We start from the raw sequence: 21,597 nt of genomic DNA, 5'->3' as shown, positions 1-21,597 counted from the left end.
CAACCCAACAGCCCACTCCCTCGCACCCAGAGTTCCTGCAGACGCCGGAGCACGGCCGTGCGCGCCAACCGTGACAGGCGATCAGGGAGCGAGGCCACAAGCAGCAGGGTCCGCCCGCGGCGTGGCCAGCAGGAGTTGGCCCTAAGCCTACTGCGCTGTCACCAGGCAAGGACTGCAGGCCACCTTCTCTGGGACGGACACCGGGTGCAGGAGTCCTAGCCTGAGAGAGGAGCTGCCCTGGGTAGTTTTTCTGCGTGCCGCTCTCCTTGAGGCCCCTAAATAACAGACACAGAATCGGAACTTCCAAACCTCTTATCGTTTTAACCGAAAAATCCATGAAAATCAAGACAAGAAAAATCAAGGAAATTTTTTTTTTTTCTCTCAACTTCTTAAATTAACTGAAGAACAGGCAAGCTCTGAGAAGGCCAAGTGTGACACGTTCTTTAACGTGATGGGAACCGCATTCTAAGTAGGTCCCACTGAAGCAGCTTCTTTCACAAGAAGCTGTGTGAAACCGGCCACCCGGATCTTCAGGTGACTGTTGCCCAGGGAAACTGTGGCCCAGAAGGTCCCATGAGGACCCTTGCCAAAGGAGACCCTCTCAGGCTTTGTCCGCCCTGGTTCTCCCACCCGCTGTCCCTTTCCCCTGCTCTCCGACCTGCGAAGTTACTGCCTGACCCCTCCCGGGCAGCCCTTCTGTCACAGAGCCACACGCACCACTCCGCTGCGCCGTGGGTCTGACACTGCCTGTGTTTTGCCACTGGCCGGCTGCGACCAGCTTCCCCGTCGGGTCACAGCGTGTGCACGTGACGGGTACCGCAACCTCTGTCCCCGAGCCTGCCCGCCGCACCCCTAGCAGAACAGTGGTAATGGGGAGGGGAGTACTTTGATCTCAGTACTTGGTTCTCACACCAAAAATAACACGTCAAAATGCTTCTGAGAAGCCACCGTTTGCCGCTCAGAGCGGTCAGGAGTATAAATAACTCATAAAAGATCTGTTTTGACAATGGGAAGCCTATGCCATAGATGGAGGCAGAAGGCACGGAGGGACATTTCTGAACTTGTCTCTTTAGAGCGGCTGGAGAACCCAGAGCAATAAAATGGAATGTGCGGAGGGTCAAGGAGGTCAAATTTAAACATACTTTCCCAAACTGCAAATATTTTTAGTAGCAATACATTCCATGTGAACGAGCCGGCCGCCTCGTGGGCGCTGGCAACGAGCCAGCTTCTCCTGGGATGGCGGTTTCTAGGTCTCAAGCTTACAAGCAAATGACCTGGGGCGAGCTGGGGCTTCTCCGTGACAGACGCGGCCGAGAACACGCGGCCACCTTGCCTCTCTTCTCCCACCAGGCCCACCTACTGAGACGGGAGTGCGGAAAGCAGGGCTCGATGTGGTGTTTCTTCCCTTTCGCCTCCCTCGTGTCAACAGTCACCCAAGTCATGGACGCGGCGTACCAGGCCAGGACGCAGAGCGGGCGGGGGCTGCCGACTGTGCTCTGGGCCTGCCGCCCTCCAGGGGAACCGCTCTCACGCCCTCCAGCAGCGAGCACGGAGAGGGCTGAGGAAATTTCCGTTCTGGAGCGACAAAGTGTGATTTCACTCCTGAGGTATTTTCATGGAGAGCAAGAAAGGGGTCTAAGAGGTTCCTCGTTCCCAGCACTGAGCTAAGACACAAAAGCAAATCTTCAACCCAGACCAGCTTTAGAGTGGAAAAGGGCAGTCGGTCCCGGGCTGCTGACATCGAGCCATCCAAGCTGTGGGCAAGAGGCGAGAAGCCGCACGTCTGCCGAATTCGATGGGGCAGGCCACCCTGCCTATTCAACGTGCTCGCTCATTCAGGGATGGGAAGAACACGGTCCACTCTACCCACTTCCAGGGTGGAAAAGAAAGCATGTGGGGAAAAAACAGTAAAGCTCTGGAGTAAATGTTACTCAGCAGCGTACTTTTACCTGACCTTTTACCACCAGGAAAGAGAGATTCTCTCCATCTCATTTCTGTAGTGGCTCCCCTATGAGCGATGCATGACTGTTCTTTCCTCTGAAACTACAAACCATTCCTTTTAAATATAAGAAATACTCTTTGCTCATGGAACGTTTTCTTAAAAGACTGGACTTTAATCACCTGAACATCATAAAATCAGCCTCAGCTACTTAGGCGAACGTGGAAAACATCCAGAGAAAGAGCAGCGAGAAAATGGGATGGAAAAAAGTCCAGAGGGAAAGAGCTCGTTTTGGCAAGTTCACGGGAATACCAGTTTTGAAACATGATCTCTCATAATTACCCAACATTGCCTCACCACAAAGGAATGGAACTGACCTTTTAACAAAAAGCCCCGCCTGATATCTTTGCAGAAAACAAGTCTGGAGCCCTGAGATTCAGTTGCAGAGAGCGTATCTCTGAGAGGCTGACCCGCGGCTAAATGCAAAACCGTACGGTTACAGCGAATGCCTCTGCTCTTTCTCCCTGACAAACAGGCAGAGCAGACCCGACGTCTAGTTTCATGGATGCGCTAAGACTGAATTTCTCTTCGTGTATCTCAAATTGCCGGAGATAAGGCACTTTTGTTTGGTTGTGGCATTGTCCATCTCAAAAAAATTACTTTTCAAAAATGTGAATCCTGCTAAAACCTTTCTTTTAAAAATAGTGACTTCTTTCTATTTCTGGCAAGTCTGCATAGCAACTATTTGATGAACCCTCTTGCAGACCGCAACTATGGACAGTGACATAAAAAGCAACCCTTCTTATGACCGCACGGGAGAGAAACCCACAGAAGCTGGACCCTGAACAGGGCTGGCATAAGTCCCATTTTTTGGGCGAGGGGCCCTGGATAAATCCCCATTTTTTAATGGTCATTTGCCAGACAGCAGTCTGCAGTTTTATAAAATCTCCCCAAATCTCCTGCAGAAGCTGGAGCCAGGCATGCACAGGACAGGCTCCACGCAGCCTGGCTAAGGTGAAGAGAACTGAATCGAGATGTGGGCTGGTGCCTACGGCATGGGGAGAGAATCTGTGCTTTGAGATCAGCCATGTTAACTGCCTGCTAAAACAAACCAACCATTCTTCAGAGGAATCTAACTGAATCCAGAGTTTCCACAATCCATCATTCACAAATGTCCAGGACATAATCTAAAATTACTCAATATAAAATAAACATGAAAACATGATCCATGCCGATGAGGAAAAGACAATGTAAAGGAGGTGATTCCAAAGATGGCTCAGAAGTTGGAACTGGCAGACAGGGGCTTGAAAGAGCTATTATATTCAAGGACATAGAGCAGAATCTGTTCATAACTAATGGAAAGATAAGAAATGTTAGCAAAGAAATACGGACTTTAAGAAAGAGACAAAGGAAAATTCTAAAATGAAGATTCTATGATGAAAAGTACAGCGTCTGAAATAAAATCTCCACAGGATTGGATGACGGGTCGAATGGGGAGGACAAAACACTTAGGGAACCTGAAGGCAAATCATTAGAATTATCCAATCTGAAGGACTTGGAGAAAAAGACTGGGGGGAAAAGAAAAAGAACAGGGTCCCTGGGACCTGAAGGATACTATCAAAAGGCTTAATGACAAGGAACTGGAATTGCAGAAGTGAGGAAATGGAGCAGAACAACACCCGACAGGCGGCTATGAGAGACACACAGTTACAGGTTCAGGAGCGCCAGGGAACCCCAGGTATGATCAGTACAAAGAAAAGTACACCCAGCACATCCCAGCTAACCGCGGACACCCACAGACTAAGACAGAACCACGCCAGCAGCCAGTGAGGAACGACAAAGCACGGACAGAGGAACAAGGACTCGAAGGGCCAGTGACTTCTTACTAGCAACAACAGAGGTCAGCGGAAGAGCAGCTTTCAAGGCCCAAAAGGAGAAGATACAGGACCACTGTGAAGTCAGAACTTTGTTCCAGGGAAATTAAGTTCAGTTGGTTTTCAGATAAGAACCCCCCTGAAATGAATGGAATTCACTACCGATAGATGAACACAGAGAATGCTCAAGAAGTTCTCTGGATGAATGGGCAACGGAACAGAAAAAGGCTCTTTAGGGAAGAACGAAGAGCGCCGTGTAGGATTCAAGATGGAAGATAGTTTCTTTACTTTTTGTAAAGTACTACTTAAAACACACACAAAAATCTTAACTGTGTGAGGTTACGAGCACAGACGAATGTGACCTCTCGAGGATTAAGGACTGAGGTGGTGGCCAGGGGACCTTCCTGGCTGCGCGGGCCTGGCACACGGAAGCACAGGGCAGTCAGTAACTCAAAGCAGACGGGGACAAGTTAACCAAGCGTGTCCTGGTCTCCAGAGCAGTCGCTCAGTCGAGAATGCAGAAGGTATTGCTAAATGCAGATTCGGGGCCCCGAGGGAGAAAGAGGTGTGGAAGGGAGGGCCAAACTCTCAGCCAGGCACGGAAGGCCCGAGCACACCGTGCTTTTGGCTTTCCTCCCGGCTAGGCTGGGGGTGCAGGCTTATTTGTAAGTGGTAGGAAGCCAGTGTTTCTCCTCTGTGTCCTACGTCCCTCCACCCAGCCACAGATCCCTGTCCCTCAGGGACCTGAAGTCAAGGGGGAGCCATGCACAGCCACTGGTCCTCGCTGTCCAGAGGGTAAAGGAAACCTTCGTGGCTGTTCCGCTCTCCCCTTACGTTTTTAGGTATAATAACCCTGGAGACAAAGCTCAGTGAAGGGGAAGGAAGAGCTGCGGAGAAGAACCAACTGGTCAGAGAAAGAGAACCGAAGGGACGGGAATCTGGTGGCCACCCGGTGAGTCCGAGGGTTTCCGCCTGGCTCCAATCACGAAGAGTAAATACCCGGCGACAGACATGTCCACATCATGTGGTCAGAGGCACTTCTTTACAGGCGGGACAGGTGATGGGAGAACAGTGTAGGGGCAAAAACAGGAGGCTGGGGCGGCCAGGTGGGGGCAGGGGGCACATCCCGAGGCTGACATGCAAGAAAGATTGCTGGTCTTGGAGGCAGGAGAAAGGGGCCCGAGGCCGCCTCTGTCAGCGGCACAATCTAGGGCGAGTTACATGACTTTTCTGAGCCTCAGGCTCTTTCAGTGAAAAGGGCAGTAATAACTCATTCTTAAAAACTGTTATGAAGTCAACCAAGGCAATACACATGAAAATGATGTGTGAAGCCACGTGAGTGCAAAGGACTAATTCTTCTGAAATGTATGTATAAATTCCCTGGAAATCCATTCACACGAAACCAAACTGTGGGGATGTAACAATACAGACGCCCATGGCAAAGCCACGAACACCTATGTGCAGGCAGGAGCCAGGGATGGGTCAGAAGGATCCTCACGTCAACGGTTAAGACACAATTCCTAGTGGAAGGAATGCGGATGTTGTATTGAATTCCTATTAAATTTTAATTTACTCTTTACTTTTAATTACTGGTAAGGCTAAGGACCAAAAAAACCCACAAAAAACCACAAAAACCTTTGAAGTTCAGATGCCGTGAATGTTTTAATAAGTTTTTACTTAAAGTCTCTAAAAATTAATATAAGTGATCTCTACAACCAACAAACATGACCCTGAGATCAAGAGCCGCACGCCCTTCTGACTGCGCCCGCGAGGCACCCCAGGTGCCATGAACGTTTGAAGACGTCTGTACGACTAACTGAGAAATGAATTCCTCTTCTATATGGTATCTAGACCCAGCAGGCCAGCAAGGGGGAGGGAAATACTGGAATGATGACTAAGGAGGAATTCAGACACCACCTTTGAAAGGAATTCTGGAAGCAAATACAAAACCACCTAAAAAATACACAGAGAAGCAGCACAAATAACTTATATCATCAATCAAACCCAGAGCCCTTAATTCAGAGTCCACATATTGGGATAAGTAAAGAATCAAAGGATTCAAAAGACTTGTACAAGATGCTCTTCACAGACTAAAAATGTAACATCTGTGTCTCCAACGTGTCTATAAAGTATCTTTACATCTTGTATCTGGATGATGGCAGCTAACACTTTTTGAATTCAAATAACCCCATTTTTCTTTAGTAGCAACTGATAATGTTTCTGTACCCTAAGGCTGCAAGGTCCCTTCCGGATCTTCAGGAAAAGCTTCGTCGTTACCGCTGCTAGAGCTGGAACCATGTGCACTAACTCCAAGCCATGTACATCATTTCATGTGGCCCTGAAAACCAGACGGGGGGAGGGCTGTGGGACTGTGTGGGACCCTGCTCCTACAGGGAGGCGAAGTTACCTGGTCCAGGGTCACACAGATTTCTTTTCACATTTTTTTTTTAAAGATTTTATTTATTTAACAGACAGAGATCACAAGTAGGCAGAGAGGCAGGCAGAGAGAGGAGGAAGCAGGCTCCCTGCAGAGCAGAGAGCCCGATGCGGGACTCGATCCCAGGACCCTGGGATCATGACCTGAGCTGAAGGCAGAGGCTTTAACCCACTGATTCACATTTCTTTTTAAACTGTAACCTTCCCGACACAACACCCATAACTCTCAACAAAAGGCTGAATTCCTACCTCAAGGGCTGTTGGCACTTTCCCAGGTTACACGCCGCACCTCCCCACCCCCAACTGCTGGCAGCCTCACGCCCCAACGGAGACCAGTCTGTGTCCTGAGGGGCTCTGAAACTTCGGGGGAGGGTGGATGCGGAGATGTCATGTGAAAATGTGTCACCAGTCTGGGGCTACAGCTGCTCCAAGCTCCGTCCTGACCCAGCAGATCTCCCAAAGGCCAGCTTTACTTGATAAAGTTAAAGAGCAAACATGACAATATTAACCCAACCGACAAACAACCAACCTCCTGTCCCCAGGGCCCACACGGCAGACCCCACGCACACGTGCTGGCCTCTGTCACCACAGCAGAGCCTCATGGATGCACCCACGACAGCTCCCTACCGTGCCAGGCACTCGGAGGGCCTGCAGTGACTGAGTATGGCACACTCAGGAGGTCACAACACAACACGAGGGAAATGACAGCACGTCTGGCATGGGTGAGGGCCTCTGTGCCTGTGCCAGACGTGTTGCCATTTTCCTCCAGGAACTTTCTCCACTTGATACTCAAAACAAACGTAAGAAAACCAGCTTCAGAAATTCCTTAGGATACTGGGTTTTTTCCCTTCCTTCTTTTCTCTTTTTAGCTAAGCAGTAACAACATGCTCACTGTTGCAATCACAAGACAGAGCACATAAGGACATCTAGCTGTGTCTTGGGTCCCGATCAAGGGCGCGCCAGCCGACAGCTTGTCCTAGACATGGGGGCTCGCTGTGAGGTGCAGTTCTGGGACCTCAGGCGAGTGGCCTGCGCTCCGAGTTTCAGTCTCCTTGTTTGAGAACGGATGGCGGCGCTACCACCTACACATCCACGGCGTGCGAGGGCTAAGACGAAGCAACGTGGGGAAGCGTGTGGCACAAGGTCTGGAACGGAAAGCACGCAGTGAGCGCTAGTTTTCCAGGTGACAATAAGGCTGCCTACGGACGGCAGAGACCAGCTATCACAAGGTCTTCCGAAAAGCACAGTGGCAGAGACCAGCTCAAATCACAGAGCACCTTCCAAAGTGATACCGAATAGGTCGGTGTTCTTTAGAACAGAAACGCTCGGGAGAACTAGGACATCCTTCACCACTCACATTCTGTTCCCCAACCTTCAAATATGAACACAGAGAGCTCAGAACCAAGGAGTAATTTCCAAAGGTTTAAAAACCACCATGGTTGGAACAACCGCGGCTCTCGTTCACTGCTGGGAGCGGAGCTGGGGTACCGGCTCTGGAAACCCAGCAGGCCCGACGGACGCTCCCCCTGGGCATGCCTGCGAGCTCCTGGAGACACGGCCAACCTCTGTTCCTGTAGCTACGTGCACACAGCAGGGGCCCTGACAGCTCCCAGCGGAAAGAATCTAAATTCCCACCAGGTGGATGACTCAGCTATAGGATATTCCCAAGCAGAACCCACAGAGCCAGGAGAAAGACGTAGTTACCTGACACCGCGGATGACCTCAAGGCAAATGCTGAACAATATAAGCCACGAACAAAAGAGTGATGCCATTTACAGACAGCTTAAAAGCAGTCACCCTCGAAGGGCAAACAGTCAGGGGAAGGGGCACCTGGTGGGCTTCTGGAGCGACAGCAGGGCTGTGTTTGTGTCCTGCATACGGCTTACGCGCCTGGGTCCCGTTTGTGACAATCCAGTGAGCGGTTCACTTCTCGGCATATTTTCATGTTCACATCTTTGTAGGTCAATACAAAGTTTAAAAAGTATGGTATAAACTTTAAATTTAACTTTAAATTAGTTCATTTCCCTCATTTGTCTAAAAAGGGTTTAAGGAAGCACACTTCAGCTTGACCTGCTACCCTAGACTGAGGTGACAGGGACGCCCTTCCTTGGCTCCTGGGAAGCAGACGCTGCAAAAGGGCAAATACTGAAGCTGTTGACTGTTGCCTCCGTGGCACAGCATCTACCAAAGAATCAACCGAATTAATCAGGGATTAAGTGATTTTTTCATTCAAAAACCACCTCGGGCACTCTCGCAACCTGTCAGTCCTCCAGGGCAAGCGCACCATGGTACACAGCGGGAGTCATTTTCCAGGGTGTCCCTACAGGGTCCGCAGACAGTCCCCGGCCAGCCGCCCGCTCACCTCTTTGTGCTTCTCTGTGGATTCCCATCTCTGAATGAGAGTGGGACATGAAGAGGACAGAGGCTTGGGGTCATGGAGACCACCATGAAGTCTGACCCAAGGGCTGTCTGACTCGCTGCGCAAGGCTCAACCCGAGAGCCACTTTTTGCGAGTCACAGTGAGAGACAAACACGGCCCACAGATGCGTGGGAGCCCATGGTGATCTGAGTCCCTTCGAATTATTTTTTTTAAATAGACACGGAGAATGGGATTCAGGAAACACTTTTTCACTGACCTGGGGTCAAGACTATCTGAAAGTCATTTGTTAAGCAATCTTTGATATGGTAAAGATTTTGTAAAACTTAATAAAAGAATCTAATGACTATGACACACTGTTACACATAAACGTCCAAGCAAGCTGTTAGAGTCACATTTTACTGGCCTCTTTGGTAGCCATATTACACGTTTAAAATGCGAAGTCAGACTCCATTTCTGATGGAAACTGAAAAACACGGAACAAATTCGCGCCACCGTGCAGAAGAGAGGCAGCCGTGCGCGCATGCGCGAAATCATTTTATTTGGTTCTAAAAATTCACCTTGGATAGTTTCGGGAACTACTTCACCCAAAGAAACAGTCCTTCAGGGAACACTGACATGAGATCGCACCTACGAAGCCGAAACTCGAGCGGCCGTGGGACCCCACTGTGCGCGCGGCCCCGAGGCGAGTATGACGATCCCTGCCCTCAAGGAGCCTCCGTCTAGTAGGGCTGAGACATACTAGACTGTGAGCTCCTCGAGGGCAGGGAAGGTGCTGCGGTCCCAGGCTCAGCTCTCGTGGCAGGGAAGGCGCTGCGGTCCTCTTGCCCAGAGATCGGACCCCAGGCTCAGCTCTCGTGGCAGGGAAGGTGCTGCGGTCCTCTTGCCCAGAGATCGGGCCCCAGGCTCAGCTCTCGGGCCGCTCACACTGTGGAACGGGCTGAACGCGGGTGTGGCCACCTGGGGCAGCGCAGGGGGAGCACGACAAGAAGAGCCGAGTGCTTGGGAGACGCCGAGGGCAGAGGCTCATCGGCCATGGAACCGTGAAGGAGCCAGTGCCGAGAAAGAGGGGCCGGATTTCACCAGGCGGAGAAGGCGGCCGTTCCAGGCCCAGGTGGTTAATGCAGCCACGGTGTGAGAAAGGGGCGGGATACGCCATCGGGCGGAATGGGGACTCTGGTCTACTCTGGAAGCTTCCAGCCAACAAGGGAGCCACTCGTCCCCAGCGATGGCTGAGAAGATCACGTAAGGGGCTGTGCTAGATGGACGGACGGTCCAGGCGGGGGAGTGGGGGAGGGTGTGCCAGGCGGCAGTGAGGTGTTACGGTGGACGCAAAGGCCCCTCCGGAGCCTGTGGAAGGGGAAGGCCGGGGGCCGCCAGAGGCAAGGCAACAGACTGGCTTTAGCACGACCGTGACGCTCAGCAGCAATGCGACCGCGGCTCTGGGCCTTGTGAGAACAGGCGGGACGGAAGCTGAAGATGGACAGAGGGGAGAGGGTAGCACGGCCCAGGAAGCAAACTGGGAAAAAGGAGGCGGCCAGGGACGGACGCGTGGGCCATACTCAGACCATGGAGGAGCAGCAGGTCGGGGGAGAAAGGAGGTGTCGGGGAGGCAGGCAGATGGCACCGGTGTCAGAGAGGGGAGGCATCTCAAGGGCAGAAGCGGCCACCTTCTGAGGAAAGATCAAGGAGGAACCAAGAAATGTAGGAGCAAAACATGAACTAAAGCGCGTTCAAAACCCAGCTCCAGTAAGCGAGCGCGTGTACCACTCGCTGTGCAGGGACGGAGGACCTGGAGACCCTTAGCTTGCAGAAAGCGGTCGGGAAACACCTGAAGGACGGTCAGGAGCGGACGGGAGCAGGCGGGCAGGCGCGGCCCGGGGAACTGGCGCCGCTCACCACGGGGTGATGGGACACGGGCCCATCTCCTTCGGGCTGTGAACGCTGGCGGCAGGACTGTGTTCGTTCACTGTGGAGTCCACAGAACCTAACTCAGAATCACGCGGGTGCTTAGCCGAAAAGCCCTGACCGGGTGAAGCCTTTACACCTCTCCCTCCAGCCCTCGTTCCTCCGTGGAACGCGCTCCTTGCCGGGTGCCCCTGCCAGCAAGCGGCGCTGCCTGAGCAGCCAGGCCCGGGCCGTCTAGATAGACCGCAAGCACTGGGGGACCAGACAGGGCCAGAGGAGCCACTGGGGTCTTTTGGACCCTGATATTTGGTAATTTTCTATGAGAAAAGATGAAAATACACCAAATTTTAAAAATCTCACATAGAGTCAGGGAATCATGAAGATGACAGCGCACGCTATGCCACGGTGCTGGTTAAAGGATAAAACTCCCCATGGTACGTATCACACCAGAGTATCTTATCGATTACAGTTATAAGTCAGTCTGGACGCCAACTCAACAACCGTTTGCTGAGCGTGTGTCAGACGTCTCCGCCAGAGCCGCAGAAACGAGTGAGACACAGTGACGCTCCTGGAGAGCTCAGGGCCTGGCGGGGGACCCAGACGTGCAAATGAGAAATTCTCCAGGCCAGGCGCACGGTCAGCTCTGTGCAGACACGCTGAGGGACTCAGTGCACTAACAGGTCCCTGCGGGCTCCCTGTAGGGGACCGGGAGCTACCGGGTCTGGCCATGGCTGGCACGAAGTAGGAGCCACGACATGGCAGCCGAACAGGTCATGTGGATGTTTGCAGACAACAGACAGAAGCACCGAGAAGGTGCCAAAGAGTGGCTCTCTGGGGGCAGGGCTGACTAGGGCTGTCCCCTGAAGGAGGTAACATCTGAGCTGGATTCTGAAGACCACAGAGGTGGTCAGCAGGGGGCACAGCTGGTGGAAGGCGTCCCCGGGAGCGAAAACAGCACGTGGGAAACGCTGGGCCGTGCAGGGAGAAGCGTGAGCAGTTAGGAGCGCTGGCGATGGAGCAGGAGAGGGAGATGGAACTGGGTGGGCCACGAGGGACTAGGTTCTCACGCGTCTTGTAAGCCACGCCAAGTCAGAAGTCAGGGCATGACAGATTTGATCCTAATGTGAAGTCGATTAAGATTTGACGACACAATCTCCTGAGCATTCTAGTAAGGCATAAATCAACGCAAACCGATCAGTCAGTCATTCCATAGCCTTAGCCATCCTGACAGAATGACCTCAAACACTCTGACTGCATGGGAGAAGCCGCATGAGCCTAACCCCAGCCCCGGCCCTTGCTCCCCCCACTCCTACCTGAGCTGAGCTTTGAGCTCAGTGAACCGGGGCCGCCTGCTGGGGTCATAGGCCCAGCATTTCGTCATAAGGCTGTAGAGGGTTGGAGGGCAGTTTGGAGGCATCGGCAGCCTCTCCCCATTCTCAATCCGACCGATGACGTCATTGTTCTTCACTCCTTGAAAGGGCTTCACGCCATGCATCAGTATCTCCCACATACACACACCTGTGAAGCGGGAAGGAAAGCAGAACCGTGAAGTCGGTGGGAAGAGAAGCCCGCCCGGGCTTCAGGAGAAACTGCACAGCTGGCACCAGAGGACCAGCTGTGTGACTTGGGGCAAATCAGGTAAATAAAGCAGTAGTCAGTGAATTCTGTTATAAATAAGAACAGCAGTATTAGCTTAATATGATCCAAATAAGGAAAATTATGTTATTTTCCAAAAAACGCCCAAGCTTTTCTAAGAGGGTTACTTCTCTAAAAATCCTGTATTAGAAGATGGCCCACCAGGGGCGCCTGGGGGGCTCAGTGGGTTAAGCCGCTGCCTTCGGCTCAGGTCATGATCTCAGGGTCCCAGGATCGAGCCCCACATTGGGCTCTCTCTCTGCTCAGCGGGGAGCCTGCTTCTCCCTCTCTCTCTCTGCCTGCCTCTCTGCCTACTTGTGATCTCTGTGAAATAAATAAAATCTTAAAAAAAAAAATGCCCCAACAGGTACAGTGATCCTTCATGGCTTAACAAACCAGTTCAAAACAGGCCAGGTGAATCTGACCTTGGCCCCCCACTGCGGTCCAACCTGCTGATGCTTACGGCAGCTGGCCTGAGGCCTAACAAAAGAACATACTAAAATTTAAGCCTTTACCTTCAGAACGCTCAGACTCCTTTAGCGAGGCAGCCCGGGCCTGGCTAGGAAGCGCTGGGCCCTGTCAGCTGGCTCATGCACGAGTTGGTCGGTGGGGGGGGGTCCCTGTCCCCATGGGCAAACTCTGGATCCCCTGGGCTACAGGGGCCCTACCGGCCGGCGCCTCACTCACACTCCACCCTCGCAGACCGCAGGGGACAGTTCGTGTGCTCTAACTACCTCTGAAAGCCCACTTTTACAGTAAATGAGCGAATGGAGCCTAAGGCGGAGAATGACGGACCCCCCACTCCGGCTGGGGAACCGAGCACGTGGGCTGGTGGGGACTGTGGGTGGCTCGCATGTCTTGCGGGCTGCTCTGGCGGCCCTGGCACCCCAGCACATGCCGCACACATGCCTTTGCTTATGCCAGCCTCGCCGCACTTAGTGTCCCTTTCCTTCTCCTCCGCATGAGCGCTTCTCTTTCTATGCACGTGCCCCTGATGGCCCAGGTGAGCCCCCGCTCCGCCCCCGTCCTCCCTGCACAGGGCCTCACCGGCGAGCCCCGGCTCCACCCCGCCCTCCCTGCTCACCGTGTCATGGGCTGGGGAGGCCCCTTGCTTCAGGGTCTTTGGCACCTACAGCAGGGCTGGGCCTCAAAGGAAACAAGGCACATTATCCTGCCCACATGAACGACATTCTGATGTTTTCCGAATTCTAGTCACTCCAGACTGAAGAGTGTATGACAGAACTAATGCCTTGGTTCCGCATTTCTCACTGGCAATTGTGACGTCTTTACTAACAACAGTGCAGGGCAGCGCCGGGCAGCGTAAGACTTCCGGAGTTTACACATTATGCTTACATCTCACGCTTCCTTAAACACTGTATTTTGTCAAACCCAAGATGCCACGGATTATAAAATACAATATTGTTTTTATATAACCAAAAATGGAGGAAAATACCGCCAACTAAGTCACAACACCATGCTCTGTTTCCTCTTGGAATTGTTTTATTCTTACCGATGAGCACTTCCAAACTCATTCAGACAAGGAAGCGACACAGGGATGAACGAAACAGTCCATACGAGTGTGGGCAAGGAAGCCACGTAAGACACGTCCCTGACTCACACCGACTACAAAATGCCACCAGTTCCAGAGAAGTGACAGTGTGAGAAATGGGCATCTTAGAATCTTGGCAAGCTCAAGTCCCCTTGCCAGGATGAGCAAGCAGCTCTCTGGGTCACACAGCCTGCGAGTGAGGTCCTGGGAGGTGACGCCATAGCAGGCGGACCCCAGAGCCCTTTCTAAGCCCTGTCACACTATTTGCTGCTCTGGCGACAAGCCCCTTCCCTCTCCTGTTATCACTCAGGGCACTAGAGGAGACCGACACCAAGTACAAAGAAGAAAAAAGAAGAACGTGTACTTGATGTGTATAAAGTTATTTTTAATTATGGGGGAAAAGTACATAACCCTGTCCGGGCATCTCCTCCGAAGTAGTTCAAAATCTAGGGAGAAAGCACGCACACAGGGCCGCGCACAAGATCCACGTGTGAGTGTTAGGGCAGAGAGCGGAAGTGCAGGGAACACAGAGGACGGGAGGTTACATCTGGAGCACACACCGGCTACACGAGGCTTCACGAAGAGGGGACATTTCAGGTGACCCCGAACGTCAGAATTTCAGCCGGGAGAGGGTGTTATGACGTGTTCCAGGTGGAAGGAGTTAGACCAGAAGAGTGGGGCAGGGTGGGGGGGCAGCATCCGTGTGGAAAGGGGAGAGTGATTTAAAATCGGACGAAGCAGTTGAAGCAAGTGGTGCAGAATGAGTGAGGGCCACCCCGTCCCACGGTCAGAAGGTTCCACAGCAACCCCCAGAGCGGGACAGAGACCTGCTCGGAGCAGGCGGGGAGGCACAGAGCAGGTGCTAAAGCAGAAGCCGCAGGAGACAAAGGATCAAACATTCGAGCCTTGAGACAAGCGGGAAGGAGGCTGGGCTCCAGCACACGAGCAAAGTGCCACGCGGATGTTCCGGAGCGGAGGGGCTGGCACAGAACCCGAGGACAGGTCGACCATTTAAAGTCACTCACAGAGAAGGAGCAGATGGGATGGTGGAGAGACAGAGAGGAGAGAAGGAAGGAGAGAGCTACAACGGCTCCCAGGAGGACGCAGAGAGGGCCCAGGGAGACAGAGGCCCGGGGGCGGGGGCGGGGGGCGGGGGGTGGGATTCAGACAGAAGCTGGCGCCCCGCGTGTGCCCAGCAGCTGCCGAATGAACCAAGAGGATGTCTGTGGAGCAGCGTCCAGGCAAGGGAAGGCAGAGGAGCCTAAATACTTCGGAAAGAGCTAAGCCTAAGTCTGTTTTGTAGTCTATGAAATGGTCATTTAAAAACTCAAAACTTCAAAATACTCACCAAACATCCACACATCACTAGCTGAGGTAAAACGTCGAAAATTGATGGACTCTGGAGCCATCCACTTAATTGGCAATTTTCCTTTGGAAGCTAGAAGATTAATTTTAGAAAGTGAATTTTCCTTGTTATCTGCTCAAGGATCTAACAGTTACAGCTCGCTGAGATTTCAGTATCAAAATAAAAAGCTTTAAATAGCTGACCCCTTGGGCTTTGCTAATCTGGAAGAACTATCCTTTGTTTCCTCAGTGTGGTGAGGTCATCTGGAGTGATCTGGTCAGCCTGTGGCGTGGAAACAGCGCTGCAGGCCTCCGCTGTGTGGACCGGCTAGCTGGTGCTCCCAGCCTGCAGCTCCCAGCCGTGACTTGCTGTGCGGCAGATCCTGACCCACTGGCCGGACGCTGTTCTGGAGGGAGCATGTACACGCGCGTACACACGCCACACAGATTAGCTTCAAACCCTGCAAACGGCTCAGCCTGCTGGTTCTCCTTCCTTCAGAAAACGAGGCTCAGACACATTTCGTGACTTGCCCGAGGCCACCGCCACCAGGTGCCCAAGTTGGGGTTTGAGCCGGAGCGGCTGGCGCTGTCCTGCCCTGCCCTACCCCCCCACCCCATCCTCCTGCAGAGACAGGCCCAGTCCTCCCCTGCCCCGCGCCCACATGTGACCCCGAAAGCACTGGGCAGGACTTCGGGAGCTGCACATCTCCGCGCGCACGGAATACGGAATGAGGACTGACCACGGAGCCTGCACGGGTGTGTGCAGGGCAGGACAGCTGACCGACGGAATGAAAAAGTACGCTTCTTAGGTGAGCCTACATCATTCGTCCCTGGAGGCCTCACAAGCCTTCCTTCTGTGCCACAAAGGAAACAACTCGCCACCTCACGGAACATTCCTTCAGCTGCTGGGTGACAAGAGGAACGCCCAGAGTACCTGCCCTTACGGAATTCTAGCTCTAAAAGGTACAGTACGGGTTGTGAGCCGGACTCTGAGTGAACGCCAGATGCCCCGGGAGCAGAGAAGGCCCACGGCTGAGCGGTGTGTCCAGGAAGGCAGCAGCGGCGCCTGGGAGCGGGAGTCCACGTCAGAGGGAGCCTAGGTTCACAGAGGTGCCTGCGCTCTGCCGGCCTCATCCGGACTCCTCCTGTGAGCCATGCGTGCCTCTGAGTCCCTTCAAGCTGAAGATAATTTCATTTGAGTCACTTCTTTTTTCCCACTTAACTTCAAGCACCTTCACGACAAGTGGAGTCAAATCCTCGGTTCGAATCCTTCTAAACTACTTACTCCTGCATCCTGAATCCCCAAGAACCCCAGCCTCTAGGGGGTGTCCTCCTGCAGCCCAACAGAGACTGGACTTAGGCACACGTCCGAGATGATGAGGAATACATGAACTTGTCAGCGGCTCACTTTAAACACCGTCAGCGAAGGCTCCGTCGCCACACTGCTTGGAGGTCAGCTCCTGACTGGGAGTCCGGGACCTGGACCGCTCAGGGCTTGAGCTGGACAGCAAACGTATTTTAAAACAGCAGAGAGCAAAAAAAAAATAAAAATAAAACAGCAGAGAGCTGCTTGATCATCTTTGCGTTAAATGACTAATTGAAATGAATGAACAACCCAAGAATTCTCTTCTCACAGAGCAGCAAATCTCAGTTAAGACTGCTTCGGGCCGTGGCAGTGTACAGAATGCGTACAGAAGGCACATGGAAAGGGAACAGACATCAGCCCTGCAGTAAGATGAAGGAAACTAGTTTTGTATGTAAAAATCTCATTTTGCCACAATACAAGAATTTTAAAAAGTGAGAAAGAAACTGGCCTTTGAAGTGATAGTAAGAATTAGAATATATACTAAGAGCATAATACGGATTTATAATCCAAATCACAGCTGAAATATTAGGAATAGGAACATTTGTTAAAGAAATATTTGTTCTATAATAATTTAAAGAACCAAGTCAAACTGATTCCAAAATTGGCACATTTGAAGAAGAATCACATGAGCTAGATTTCCGCTCTGAAACCAGCCGACGGAAGTCTCTGGGTGAGCAGACTGGAGTCCTCGGCCCGACTGCTTCCACCGGGTCAAGCCCCCGCCCCACTTGCGGTCGCCAGCTGGAGACGTGCTGACTCCAGGTTTTGGCCACTGGAAATACAGTTGTAGTGAACACGGAAATGCAGTTTTGCGTGCACGGCAGTTCTCGCTTCAGGAGTGTGCCCGCTGGACTGTACGGCAGCTGCACGGCTGACTCAGCAGGGATCTGTGAAGCTCTTCCCGAGTGGCTCTGTCCTTTTACATTCTCACAAGCAATCTGGGAGTGATCCAGTTTCTCTGCATCTTTGCCAGCATTTGGTGTTATCACTATTTTTAATTTTAGCCATTCCGACGTGGGCAATGATACCTCGTCATGGTCTGAGCCTCCGCCCGGGCTTCTCTGCCCTCCACATACCCTCTTCAGTGAAGCCTCTCTTCCCACTGTTTGTCCATGTCATATTCTTGTTTTCCCTGATGAATTCTGAGAGCTCATTCTACCCTGTGGACACCAGTCCTTTGTGGAATCACTTGTGCTTATGGGGGGACCCTGTGCCTGGCAGAGATCCTCCAGGTCTGCACCTTCCCTTTCCACCCCCGAACAGGTGTTTTGCAGAACTGAGAGTTTCAATTCCGATGAAATCCCATCTACCGAGTGTCTCCTTTTATGGATCATGTTTTTGGTGTCAGGTCTAAGGACCCTTTGTCTAGCCCTAGACCCCAACGATTGACTCGTATGTCCTTCCTAAAAGTTTTACAGCTTTATGTTTTATAATTAGGCCTAAGATCCCCTGACGCAAGGGGTGACTCAAGCTGAGGTCCATTCTTTGTCTCTGGATGTCTGACTGCTCTGGTCCCATGGACTGAAAGGCTGCCTTTCTTCTACTGAACTTATTTTATGCCTCTGTCGAAAATCAGCTGAGTTTATTAAAGACCACCTTTTTAGGAAATAAAAATCCTTGAAGATTCTGAGCTTACTGCCTCTTTACTGCTCTGACTCCTTACCTTTGTAGTAAGTACTGTCTTCCATGTATCGGGATAATCCAAAGTCTCCTAGTTTTACACAATCATTTGAGGACACCAGAACGTTCCGAGCAGCAATGTCCCTGATAAGGAAGAATTTGGGAAAATAATTTTAATACAAGGAGAAACAAACCCACAAACTAATCTATATTATATAAAGACACACTGACAGGCATTTTGAAAGACAGCTTATAGACAATGCAAACAGATTTATTATGCACTGGAAAAAAGAACACTTATGATTTTACTTCACGTATATTCCTTTTGGCAGAAATTTACTCATTAATATGATGATTAGTGTTTTGATCGGCAGCAAAATACATTCTCAAATAACAAATATGAGAATAATGCATAAAAAGGCCTTCTGACTTTCCCTACAATCGCATTAGCCCCTGCATCAACAGAGAGGCCGCACGGCGGGGCTCGTAACCCTGCCGCTACAAAGAGATCTCATCACCGGAAGTGAAAGTCGTCATCCAAACCCTTGTCCATGATTAGGCTGGCGGAATTTATTTTCACGCTGGGTAACAAAGTAGTGGGCAAACCGGAAGGGCTTTCCTTTGCATTCCAACCAGGGCCTCGGATGAGAAACAGAAACGCCACAGCTCCCCCCAGACATCACGCATGACCCTCTGGGGTCCGGGAGGCCCGGGCCAGTGTCTGTTTTAGGTCCACGTGCTCACAGCTCTGGGGCCGTGTACGGGCTCTCAGTAGCATCTGCGGAGGAGAGGACTGGCCCGAACGCAACATTCACACCTAATGGGAGGAAAACCTTCTAAACGTGCGTACGAACGGGCCTTGGGTCTTCCCTGCACCAGGACAGGTGCCGCTTGACTTCCCAATACCATCTACGTACCGCAGAGTCCAGGGGTAGAAAGGCTCACAGGGCACACTGAGCATCTCCTCCTTCCGGTTTCCCCGCTACCCCCTCCCCTGCCCAGAGGGCAGCTTGCCAGCTTTATGACTGGATCTTACCTGTGCACAAATCTTTTGCTCTCCAGATACGCGAGAGCTGTACTAAGCTGATAGGCATAGAGGATCAGAGACGCCAGATCCAAACTGTACTTCCTTACTTGCAGAAATGACCTCAGCTTTGCAACAGCAAACAAACAAAAAAAAAAAAAAAAAAAAAAAATTAGTGACAGAGAACAGATATCAACAGCTAAGGAGCTACATTCAACAATATTGCCCATTTCCAAACACACTTCTATGAGAATGGCTTCAATTCTCCCCTAAGATGAAGGGGCAGAATGAAACATATTAGCTCAGAAATAATGGTTAATCGTTTGTTATTTGAATCCTATTCAAAAACTGAAATCTTCATGATTGTGGACAAATTTCTGAAAAAATACAGGAAGATGCTGCAGGGAAATGAAGAGTGTGAAGTACCGCAGCAAAGGGCTGGGAGGGCAAGGACCGAGTCGGGTCGGCTGCACGCACAGGCACAGCGCGCCCGCACCCCAGGCAGACCCGAAGACAAGGTGACGAGGAAGGGGAGGCAAGAAGTTCTCCCGGCTTCCTCCAGCAAGCTTCGGGTACAGAAAGGTGCTGGGTATTGACCCCACGGGGCCTGTCAGTCCATATTACCACTGTCACGACCGAGTCAGCTAAATGTCAGCATGGCAAAGGAAGGCAGCTGAACTGAACTCTAACTCAACAAAATCAGTCCACAAAGGAGAAATACTTAGTAACAGTTTAAGCCAGAAAAATCAGCCAATTCTCCAAAGGCAAAAGCAGAAAAATACTGTGAATGAAAGATATATGTAAGCTCTATGTTTTATTCAGAAAGGTAGGGCAGAGGAAGAAATGCCGCTGTAGAGGCCTGAAGTCATCTCGCCCAGCAAACGAGGTTATCGAGTGCGGAGGAGAGCAGCGGGGGGCCCGGAGGAAGGGAGGCATGTGGGCCCAAACTGTCCTTTGACACGCGCTCATCAGAACGCCTATCTTCACGGAAAGCCAAACTGTGCTTGGGGTCCTTTAGAAGTGAAGGAAAGTAGGTAACGTTTCAGGCTAAATCACTGAGCTTTAGTACCAGAAGGGGAAGTGTGGTCACCCGGAGAAGGGACTTGTGTCCCTCTGCAAGCAGGCCGGCTACAGCGCGGCCCGGAGAACAGACCGCCTGCCCTGCGGAGGGTCTCATCCGCCAGGCCTGGGCGGGGGCCCAAGAATCTGGCTTCTAACAAATTTCCAGGTGACAGTGACATAGAAAGCAAGGAATTTCTGTGCTCCGGAGAAAGATAAGTAAGGAGATCTGTCCACATATTTTACTCACATTTTCAAAAGAAACTGAGACTAATATCGGTTGGTCTGAAAGATGCCATAAAACAAATTCTCAAACAATAAGGAACTGCAGGTTTACCGAGATGCAGCATGCGTTTGCCTGCATTCCGTTAGGAGCACCCCTTTCCTCCTTGGACCCCTGGGCTAGCATCAGGCGGCAGTACCAGAGAGGAAGACAGATCCACAGGGTCACCACTGCCCCCAGCACTGAGTCAGGGCATGACTTGGGAACTTAACGACAACGACGTTATAGTCTCTGAGTCTGAACCACAAGGGTGTCCTTCACATACCCCCGCCCCTTACACAAAGGACAGCAAACACCGGAGTTGGCTGAATGAACGCCAAGCACGGGACTGTCGTTCCACTGTGGCTGTGACAAAGGGGCTGGCAGCACCGGGACACCAGATGCGGGTCAGGTACCTCTCCGAGCGTGCACAGCTCCATGATTATCCAGACGGGGTTCTCCGTGATGACGCCAATCAGCTTCACAATGTGAGGGTGGTCGAACTGCCGCATCGTCACTAGGGAGAAACAGTTGTCCAGGTTATTCTCTGACACAGCAGTAAGGAAGGGTGGCTGCGGTCGTCTGCTCTCGCGGCCGAGGCGCTCTGGAAATGAACTAGTTAAGACAGAAGTCATTGCCAGGGTCTGTCTTGTCCTTAAGATACTGGATACAGAGATCTAAGAACAGGATTAAAGACAGACTTGTTTTTGCTTTGTTTCTTTTTGATGGAAGTACAATACGATTTTGATGAAAATGATAATACACCGATAAAGTCAATATGACTTACTCTATGACTTATTAATTTACTAGACGGTTGGGTGGTAAATTTTTCCTGCAATGGACGGTAGAAGGCATTTGTCCCATGTCCATGTAAGGAGGGACCCCAGACTCAATCACACGACCAGTGTCTACTGAGCACCTGACGGGTTCAGTGCTGTGCTGGGCACGGGCCTGGGCAGTGAGCACAGCAGACACGGTCCCAGCCCCGTGGAGCCTGAAGCTGAGAGAGGGCAATACTAATTTCTAGGCCATGTTGTTTCATTTCAAATACTTAGGAAGGAGAGAACGTGGTCCTGTGACAAAGCCTCCTGAGGAGAAACTACGCTAAATACGCGGTCAGATGAGAAGGGACAAGCACTGTGAAAGCAGGGAGGGCGTCCCAACCCGAGGGCAGGTGGAAAGGGCAGGACGAGGGCCTGGCAGA

At 51.7% G+C, this 21,597-nt stretch overlaps 1 protein-coding gene across 16 annotated transcripts in view; it reads right to left on the bottom strand.

The window, feature by feature from the left end:
• PTK2 (protein tyrosine kinase 2) overlaps window positions 1–21,597 on the bottom strand; it is a 245,677-nt gene that overhangs the window by 36,781 nt on the left and 187,299 nt on the right. For all 16 annotated transcript variants that reach the window (XM_044244883.1, XM_044244884.1, XM_044244882.1 and 13 more), the window contains 5 exons: window positions 20,810–20,910; window positions 19,085–19,200; window positions 18,092–18,192; window positions 15,067–15,156; window positions 11,848–12,052 (listed from right to left, as the gene is read on the bottom strand). In XM_044244883.1, coding sequence (XP_044100818.1) covers window positions 11,848–12,052; window positions 15,067–15,156; window positions 18,092–18,192; window positions 19,085–19,200; window positions 20,810–20,910 — 613 coding nt within the window. The remainder of the gene's footprint in view (window positions 1–11,847; window positions 12,053–15,066; window positions 15,157–18,091; window positions 18,193–19,084; window positions 19,201–20,809; window positions 20,911–21,597) is intronic.

This window comes from Neovison vison, chromosome 4 (assembly GCF_020171115.1).
Source record: "Neovison vison isolate M4711 chromosome 4, ASM_NN_V1, whole genome shotgun sequence".
NCBI lineage: Eukaryota > Metazoa > Chordata > Mammalia > Carnivora > Mustelidae > Neogale > Neogale vison.
The sequence above is the reverse complement of the archived record's forward strand: the minus strand, read 5'-3'. Positions and strand labels throughout refer to the sequence as shown.